Source organism: Sebastes fasciatus, chromosome 13 (assembly GCF_043250625.1).
Source record: "Sebastes fasciatus isolate fSebFas1 chromosome 13, fSebFas1.pri, whole genome shotgun sequence".
Lineage (NCBI taxonomy): Eukaryota > Metazoa > Chordata > Actinopteri > Perciformes > Sebastidae > Sebastes > Sebastes fasciatus.
In genome coordinates this window covers 11,405,445-11,415,922 of record NC_133807.1, presented here as the reverse complement: position 1 = coordinate 11,415,922, position 10,478 = coordinate 11,405,445, and the positions used below count along the sequence as shown (strand labels likewise).

Below are 10,478 nucleotides of genomic sequence, written 5' to 3'. Positions count from 1 at the left end.
TTTAAACATTTTATATTATTGTGCACAACAGGACATTTTTAAATAAAGATACATTTCCAATTCACTGAAGATATACATCTCTTGAGATGATTAATATTTCTTACAATAACTGACCAAGTCTCGTCTTTAACCAAAGTGATAAACGTGGCATGCATGTGTTACAACAGTTGTGTCTCTTAGCAGATCTTGAAGGAAGTCAGATTAAAGTCCCCTGCGATTTTGATGTAGCTGATGACATCCATGTCCTCACGGTTGGGAAACTGGACTTCTTGTCCATCAGGAAGCTCCACTTCAAACACGTCTCCAGCCAGCTTCAACACCAGCTAAAATAGAAACAATACAGTAAAACCTTTTTTTATTTTTAGTAGAAATTCTCTGAGACAGAAATCTCAAAACCTCTCCAAACAAAATCTACCTGCATGGCTAAATATCGCTATCGAGGAAATGTGTTTCTTGTGATTTGGATGAACTGACCCTTTAAGCATTTTTTTTTTTTAAATCCTAGCTAAACCTTCCACAGCTTTTCTTTTTTTCAAAAAATACACACATTTTTACTTCCTTCAGTCAGATTCCCTCACCTTGACCTCTGTGCCCCTCTGTAGGGGGTTGTGTATTTCCCGCTTCTCATCGCCCCAACAACCGTCAGTCTTTGAGTTGCAAACAAGAACGGCTCCATCATTGTCATCATGAAAACGAGGGTTAAAGTGCAGTGCCAGGTCGTCTGCACCAGAGCCGAGGTCGATCTGGAATCTGAGTGGATCGGAGATTATACAATAAAGGTGGTCTTAATATCAAGGCGTTTGCAGAGTTTAGGAGGCCACACAAGATCAATATTACAGGCTATATTATAATTATATAAGTCCCATTTTTCCAGTTTTCCAGAATGCATCTGCATAAATATCACCATATTATTTTATTCAGTTAAAGGTCCCATATTGTAAAAAGTGAGATTTTCATGTCTTTTATATTATAAAGCAGGTTTAAGTTCTATATAAATACTGTGAGAGTATCAAAACACTCAATATACGGAGAAGTACACACAGCCCGTATTCAGAAACTGTGCATTTGAAACAAGCCGTCAGGATTTCTGTCCATTTGTGATGTCACAAATCTACAATATTTAGACCATTTAACAGTTTTAAACGTAAACATTCTAAATGTGTCCCAGTTTATTTCCTGTTGCAGTGTGTGTGAATGACATCAGCTGACAGGATGTAAACATGGATCCAAGCTGTTGCCTAGCAACGCAATTCTGTTGAAATGCACTAAAACTGAGTGTTTCAGACAGAGCATGACTACAGGTATATTCAGACAGACACTATAAGAAAAATAATGTGTTTTTTTAACATTAAAGCATGTAAACATATTCTAGTAGAAACCCAAAATACAAACATGAACCTGGAAATGAGCACAATATATTCCCTTTAAGCTAATATAAAATAAATGTAATGCGTTTGGTTCGCTCACCTCTCAGCATCGTGCAGAATCATCCCCTTTATTTTCAGCTGATCTCCAGCTCTCAGATTCACATTCTTCAATTCAAGTTGCTGAGAAACACATTTCAGGGTTTCAAATCATTTAATCAGAAAATTGAATATCACTGTTAGCCATAATGGTATTGATATTTTTATTCATCTATTTACAGAAGCAAATCCATAATGTCTTCATATGCAGTGAAATAAAAGCAGAAACAAAGCAGTGAAACTTACCATGCTCATTCTGGGTGCTGGTGTTGGTGAACAGTCCTGGAGCTAATGGAAGATGTAGGAAGATGGTCTTTGCACACAAGCACAGTATTCTGCCCTGGAAGACAAAAAGTAAGTGGTATGACTGTGAAGTTTAACCTAATTTATAATATCAAGCACAAAGGATTCAGTTAAAGGACTTTTAACCGCTACAATGTGGCCCATTCATCATCATGAAAACCAGGTAGTCTATTCAATGCAGATGCACTGCACTCTCTAATCAAATAAGATGAATTGTCTTGTTAATCACAGAACAGGCTGTGAGTAACAGCTGCCACAGTGTCACTGTAAAGTGTTTGCACAAACTACTCTGCCAAGAGCTATTTCAAAAGTTTTAGATTGGGAGCTATTGTGTACGTTGAGGAGAGTCTTCAAGACATTACTGATTACATTGGAGCAAAAAACACCACCTACCAGAGTACACTGTTCCTGTTAAACTCATCCTAGAAATTAAAGCACATTGTCATGCTTGACCTGTGTGCTTGATCATTAAAAATAAATAATAACAATAACATTTAACAATACATAGACCTACGTGTGTCTTATTGATTCTTAGGCTGTTGTTCTCTATCACAATAACACTGGATGTCTCTTTAATAATTAATAATTTATTTTATTTTAAAAAATTATTGTCTACCAATGATCCTCTCTCCTGTCTCTTCATAATACCTGATACCTACATGTATCACTTTGGCCGACAGCACAGTGACCAAACTGTCAATTAGAAATAAATCTATTTATCAATCTATTATTATAAGCTATAATAGTTGTCTAGTTGTCACAGTTAAAATATATGTATATATAAATATATGGATGTATATATACATCCATATATATATATACATATATATACAAATTACAAATTTATATTACTTATTTTATATTTATATATGTTTATATTTAAGCCCTATATTTTAGTTTGCACTATTTTATGTATCAGATTCTCATTTTGCTTTTATTTGCATGATTTAGCTTTTTAATATACATATTTAATAACCATTGTCGATGGGAACCTGAGAAACTTGAACTTGATTATCTGTATTGGTGGACATGGTTATCAACTATTAAAAATCCCTGACCTACAGTATGTAACAGTAACATCGTCAAGTGAACCCAGCCTTCCTCGTCCTGGTTCCTAATTCATTCAGTTTGGCCTTTTGTTTTGAAAGTATTCGCCGGAAGTGGTAGTTAATATCTTGCAGTTCCAAACTTTGACCACTGGAGGGCGGTATATATACATTTATTTAAAGCCAACCTCAAGTGGTCACAGTGTGGAGCTGCGGTACCTGTTACATTAAGGGGCATTTTGGATATCTCTTTTTATCACTCCATAAATCAGAAAATACTGTCACCAGCCATAAAAAAAAACTATTTTCACCATGTTTTTGGTCTAAAATGTTATATAAATTAGGCTATGCTATATTCTATATGAACAAAATCCTCATTAAAACCCTTCAGAATACAGATGGGAGTGAAACTGGAACGTTTGGTGTGTGTCAGTGCTACTGAAGTGGAGATTTCTGGCTCAGAGTTTGAGAAAAACCTTATTCAGATAAATCAACCTTTAAATAAATAAAGGCCGGGTACCCAGGTGAGTAGGGTAAAAACTTTTAACAACTAGTTATCATCATGAAACCCATGAATCCCCCAGCTGATTACTTGCATTAAGACAATTAGCTTTTGTTTTATAATTTTTCTGACATTTTATGTTAAAATAAGCAAATGAGGCTTTATGTAATGCTAACTTTCGGTGAATTTAGGAGAAAGCTACACACACAAATAGACAAAGTAGTAAAATAAACACCTAACTGTGTATTTTGGATGTTTTCTTTCCAGTAGTCTGAGTGAAGACACTCTATTTTGAAAGTATTCACCGGAAGTGGTAGTTAATATCTTGCAGTTCCACACTTTGACCACCGGAGGGCAGTAAAACCACATCGTCATGATCACACTCTGAGGGCTTCCTGGAAGCAATTACATGGGCTTTATATTGGTTGATAAAAAAAAAGTATATATTAATATAGATACATATAAACATACACAGTTTAAATATCTGTAGTATTTCAACTGAAGAATTTTTTTTTTTCTTTTTCATACAATCTATGGGTCATCCTGTACAACAACTTCCACTTCATTATTAAACAGAGACAGGGAAAGGTGGCAGATGCAATGGGAGGAAGAGAGGAAAGGAAGGTGGTTTTACAGAGTTCAAAGGAAAGTGGGAGAAATGAGATGTAGTGGGAAGGAACAAGAGAGATGAGACAATCATATCAAGACTTAGATTTGGACACACTGGACTAAACAGCACACTATTTAAAATAGGTAAACATGACACAGGTAGATGTAATTACTGTGGACAAGAGGAAACGGTGGAGCATGTAATGTTGCATTGTGAGAGATATGAGGAAGAAAGAAGGCATTTGAGTCAAGGCCTCAAAGTTATTAAAGTACACTTTGATTTAATAGATATTCTACAAAAGGACTCACTAAATGAGTGTTATAGAACATTATTTCAGTATCTTAGACAAATTAATATGATTGGAAAAATATGAGGTTGTTTGTTTTCTTTTTTTTCTATTTTTCTTTTGATGTTATTTTTATTTTATTTATTTTTTGGGGATAAGGTAATTATTAGCCAGAATGATCCACACTCCAGACCAGCTGGTGGCGGTAATGCACCAAATCGTTGTTTGTCAACCGCCAATAAACCTCAAAGAAGCAGAAGAAGAAGAACTTCCGCTTCGTTGCCCGGAAGTGACGAAGGAAAGTAAACATAGGAGCTTGTCAGTGGATCCAGAAATTAAGATCATTGCGACTAATCCTAGCGATTTTATAAAGATATTGTGCTTTTTATGCATGCTAAGACACATCTGAGTGAGAAACTGGTGCAAAGTATAATAAAGGTAAGTCGTTTACGGCGTTTTAACGTTCCTGAACAAGAGAAATGTGTTATTCCACCTACTAACAGCAGCTAACGTTACAGTAGCCATCGTTGCAGCAGCTAACGTTACAGTAGCCAGCGTTACAGTAGCCAACGTTACAGCAGCTAACGTTACAGTAGCCATCATTACAGTAGCCATCGTTACAGTAGCCAACGTTACAGCAGCCAACGTTACAGCAGCCAGCGTTACAGTAGCCATCGTTACAGTAGCCAACGTTACAGCAGCCAACGTTACAGCAGCCATCATTACAGTAGCCATCGTTACAGTAGCCAACGTTACAGCAGCCAACGTTACAGCAGCTAACGTTACAGTAGCCATCATTACAGTAGCCATCATTACAGTAGCCATCATTACAGTAGCCATCGTTACAGCTAGATGATGAGAAGAAAGAGTTTGAGAACAAGCTGCTACAAAAGAGCAAAGAGCTCGCTCATCAGTTAAAGGACAAGGAAAAAGATGAAAAGGAACTTAAAAAGCACTTCAACTCTGTTTGGAGTGGCTTGGTTCGTGAACTAGCTGCAGGCATAAAACCTATTGAGGACATCAACTATGAACAAGATCAGTCAATTATCCTTCAGGAGATTGGGTTTGAATGGCCTCTCATAGCTGAATGTGAAAGCAGTGGCAGATTCAAAAAAATATCAGAGGTTGGAGATTACGTTCATTATGTATCTCTCAGCAAGCACCAAGATCTGAGTAACACAGAAAAAACTATCCTTGACCGCGTCTCAGAAACCGTGACAAAAGCAACATATACCTTTAAGGGGTATTTTCAGAATGAAGAACAGCAACTGATCAGATCCTTCATTGATGATGTTGAAAAACAGTCCCTTGATGCAATCAAGAGCAAACCTGTAGCTACAAGAGGCTACAAATCAACTTTCTTGCAGGAAGTGGCCAACCATGTGAAAGAAAAGGTGACTGAATTTGAATCAAAGGGGAAATATGCTCTGAAGAAGGAGTTTACAGTTGATCTCATACTGTATGTGTTTCACAGAGCAGGGAGTTGGCTTTCAGAGTCCCACAAGAAATTCAAAGAGAACAACGATGCACTCACTTATGTAGAAAGCAAGAAAATGCAATATTACAACATTTTCAGCAGCTTCTGCAAAGGAAACTCGTCTGCTGTTGTGCTTGGAGAACTGATCTGTGAGAAACTGAAGAGTTCCACTGTTAAAGCCGTCTGTAACAAGACTGCCATTGATCTCGCTGGAGTGATGATGTGCAGTTTCCCAGCATTCAGTGGGAACAGGCTGAACTTGGAGAAACACGTGTTGAAGTCGCTCGCAGAGAAAGAGGACTTTGATGGTTTTATCACCTACATTCGACACCCAAGGAGCCAAGCGGAGGAATTTATAAGAGAGGAAGTACAGAAATACATCTACACAGACAACAAAGATAAAGCCCAGAACATACTCCAGAAAAATGTTGAAGACATCAAAAATCTTGTGAGTCAAGCTTTATTTACTGCAACAGAGGAAGTCAAAAAGAAGAACAAGGAAAAAGTAAAAGAGGAAGGAATGCAGAAGGAAGAAGAAAAGAAAGAAGTAAAAAAAGGAGACCTGGACATGTGGATGGAGGAATTTTCCAGTTTGCTCAAAAATAAGCTAACATTCGACACCATCTGTTATGAAAACTTCAGTGACATAAACAGATTTGACTTTCTCAAAGAAGAGATAGGGAAAGGTCTTGAATCCATCATAAAGGAGATGAGCAGCCTCTCATTGGATAAGATGAAGGAATTCATGATGAAGCCTGATCAAATCCTCATTGATCAGCTGTGTAACTGCTGCTGGGTAGAGTGTCCATTCTGTGCAGCTGTTTGTACCAACACACTGGAAGATCACAGTCCTGTTGACCACAGCGTACCTTTTCATCGATGTTATGCAGTCAAAGGTACATCCTGGAAAAACACAAAAGATCTGTGTGTTGATTTCTGCACAACATTAGTTGCAAGTGATTAAGTTTTTTGCCTTGGTGATGAGTCAGAAAAGTCAATTCCCTTCAAACGGTACCGAACTGCTGGCCCACTTTATGCTAACTGGAGAATTACCCCTGATGAGTCTAAGCTGAAATATTGGACATGGTTTCTGTGTCGATTTAAGAAGCAACTGGAAGACCACTATGAGTCAAAATTCCAGGGCAGAGGAGAAATTCCCAGCGAGTGGAAAAAACACACTAAGGAAGAAGCTATTCAAAGTCTGGATAAAATGTACAATCTGTGAGTGAGCCAACACAACCACAACCCAGCTAATGGCTGATAGTTGTTTTCACGTGGTTATTCATTCATCAGATTCCTGTAAAACAATATTCAAAGACTTTTGTTAATTTGATCATGGACAGGTGAATTTGTCTGAGTGATCCATGTGGACAGTCAATGAATCATTACAAACTACACGCGATTAGACAGGCACACAAAAATGCAACACTTCAAACAAGAGTGCACAAGAAAAATATCGACCCCGGAGAATTTAGTCAGTCATAAAATCTATAATATATTAATAATCATTTCAAGTGCATTGTTTAATGAGGATTTCTGTGAATGAAAATTGTTGCCATGAAGGTACTTCAGTGACATAAACAGTTTTGACTTTCTTAAAGAAGAGATAGAGAAAGGTTTTGCATCCATCATAAAGAAGATGAGCAGCCTCTCATTGGATAAGATGAAGGAATTCAGGATGAAGTCTGATCAAATCCTCATTGATCTCTGTCCACTGTCTCTGCTGCTGGGTAACTTGTCCATTCTATGCAGCTGTTTGTATCAACACACTGGAAGATCACAGTCCTGACAAACACAATGTCCCATTTCATCGACCTGCTGGGATCAATGGATGGCACACTAGAGGCACAGTGGAACTGGTCACCAATTTCTGCCCAACATTAGTTGCAAGTGATAGAAGATTTCGTCCGCCTCATGATTCAGATGAACGCATTCCTTATAAACTGTATCAAACTGCTGGAGAGAAGTATGCTACATGGCAGATTACTCCTGATGCGTCTAAGCTGACATACTGGAAATGGTTTGTATGTCGATTTCAAAAGCAACTGGAAGACCATTATAAATTAAAATTCCAGGGCAGAGGAGAAATTCCCAGTGAGTGGAGAGACCACAGTAAACAGGAAGCTATTGATAGTCTGGGTGAAATGTACAACCTGTGAGTGAACCAGAAACAACCAAGCTCTACTCAAAGTGACAGAAGCCCAAAGTGTCTTTAACTGTTCAAAAGAAATCATTTTTTGATTTGATTGAAGGAGTGCAACAATATCAGTGATGAGGATGAATCCTTTCAAAAATGACTGAAACAGTACCTGTTTATAATTTAATCATAGTATTTTAATTATTTGATGTATAGAAAGATTGAGTTGCAGTAAAACATTAAGTAGTAATCATTCCTGAAAATGACCTAAAGCAAAGGAGAACATGTGTAATTACAAACGACGTGTTTGTTAGCCATTTATTTTATTATTATTTTACAAGATGATTAAGATGCATGTTTTTTTGTTAACTTGAATATTTAAAGGAACTTTTTTAAAAGAAGGAATGAAGAAGTCTCTAGGTTTTCAGATATTATGGAGACATTTTCATTCCTCTAAAAACGGGAATGTAAGATATGATTTGACTTTTGTTTTTACGTTTTTACTTTTATGTGAAAATCTCATCAAACAGAAATGACATGAAACTGTAAGTTGTTTGCTTTTCTAAAAAAAAGTTGATCAAGGTGCAAAATGAGTTCTGAGAAATATATTCTTCATTCATCCAAAGATGTGTATTTTAAATACAAGATGCATGAAATGTTCTTCTCACAGTTTAAAGAGCAAATAAAGATGTAGGATGTTAAGCTGAGGCTTGTTGACAGACGTGTACATAGTTTAATTCATTCAAAATAAGAAATGGCAGCCATAATTGGTTGTAATTTTAATTTTCACTTTTTTTTCCTATAATACAGATCTCATTAAAATGCATCATAACAGGCAACACAAGTTTTGTAATTTTGATTAAAGTTGTATGTAAATATCTCTGTAATTGTATTTTTTGTAAACTATCTTTTGAGGGGTTTTGAAATAATTTTTCAATAGATTAAGAATTAGTTATAAGGTTGATGTCCTGACATTGAATTAATGAAGTGTTGATTATGAAAATGCATGAAACTTGTATTTGAGACGTGTTGAGTTACACGAAAAGGGAAAGAGTTGTGAGAAGTTGACATTATGTAAAAAAGACAGAATGGATTTTTTTTTATTGTTAACCATTTAGCTATTTGTTGTCCAACTCATCTGAAAATCATTTTTACAAAAAAATTTTCATCGTACTATTTTGTATGTTTTTTTCTTCAAGAATTTGATGAACAATGCTTTATCTTTCTGAATTTCTTGGAGTATTCAACAATTTTTATACTTATTACTTATATTATCTCTTTTTAAATTATCTTATTACAGTTACTTTTTACTACTGCCAATATTGGAATTGTTTTTGTTATTTGATTTATTAGACTCTTGTCATTGCTACAGTATATTGATATTCATAATTACTAACAGAAATATCAGTCTTCATGGAAAAAAATGGGATATTTTCTTTTTCTGTAATAAATCAGTCAATGGAGTTCATGCCTCGTCTGTCATTAATGAGCATTATGAGAAGACCAGATTTTCTCTTGACCCAATCTCAAAATATGTCTAAGATCTGCCACATACTAAATCAAGTGCATTTTATTTATGTAACCCAAAATCACAAATAATGTTAATTTTGTCAAATATTTTTAGATTTAGTCTTAGTCCTGTGATCAAAAGTTCATGTTAGTTTTATTCATAGTCAATTCATCCTTTTTTGTTTTTAATATCCTTTCACATTCACGTTCCAAATGTTGACCAATAGGAGCACAGAGGCTCCTCCATGCACGACTGTAAATATGTCTAAGCAAAAGAAGAATGATGCTGTTGGTGCTGCAAGGGGGAACAATTGTTGTTTTCCTCCAAGTCACAAGGTTTAGGGGAAATAGAGCTCCTTTGTAAAACAAAGGAAGAAGATGGTAAGCTATGATTGGTCTGGAACCAATGAGGGTCAGACCTATGTTCCCTCAGCACCTATGAATTTTTTCCCATCCAAATTAGGCTCTAGATAGATTTATATATAGCGCTAACAATATCTGATAACAGACAGACAATCTCGCTAGTACTCGATGCCTTCAGTGGTTAGGTTGGTTAGGCTTAGGCATGAGGAGTGAGATTGGTAAGGGTTAGGGTAAGAATATCAGGGTAAGCAGATCGATAAGCAGATAGATAGCAGGTCAGCAGTAGATGTCACATAAAAGTGGTTCTCATCATCTGAAAGCTAACTGAAGATTAATTTGAGATGCAGCTCAGCACTGTGTGTCAAGTTGAGCTAGTCATAAATCAGAAATAAACATGAATTAATGAATTGATTCAAATAAATTTTGAAAGTGACTAAGGGCTTAGAACATTATGATAAAACCTGAATGGGATTAGCATAATCATGGCATGTCTGTAAAGGGGAGACTCGTGGGTACCCATAGAATCCATTTTCCTTTAGATATCTTGAGGTCAGAGGTCAAGGGACCCCTTTGAAAATGGCCATGCCAGTTTTCCCTTGCCAAAATTCTGCCTAAATTTGCAGCGTTATTTAGCCTCCGTCCCGACAAGCTATATAAACTAAATTTGCAGAAAAGTGAATTATTTCCGATCAACGAGGCAGCGCGTAAATATCCCTTTGCCTCACTTCCTATAAAAATGACTCACCTATTTACTTACTAGGCATTAATGTAACTAATAAATG

General features: G+C 36.2%; 1 protein-coding gene and 1 pseudogene across 1 annotated transcript; one reads left to right on the top strand and one right to left on the bottom strand.

Annotated features, from left to right (window-relative positions):
• On the bottom strand, positions 1 to 1,822 carry LOC141781615 (galectin-2-like). Its single transcript, XM_074657454.1, has 4 exons — positions 1,710 to 1,822; positions 1,468 to 1,547; positions 579 to 750; positions 1 to 323 (listed from the first exon to the last, which is right to left on the bottom strand). Exons 1-4 carry the CDS (start codon positions 1,716 to 1,718, stop codon positions 177 to 179), a joined length of 408 nt encoding a protein of 135 aa, XP_074513555.1. The 5' UTR covers positions 1,719 to 1,822; the 3' UTR covers positions 1 to 176.
• A 2,563-nt stretch (positions 1,823 to 4,385) lies between these two features.
• LOC141781531 (interferon-induced very large GTPase 1-like) lies at positions 4,386 to 9,118 on the top strand (annotated as a pseudogene).
• Positions 9,119 to 10,478: the final 1,360 nt, after the last annotated feature.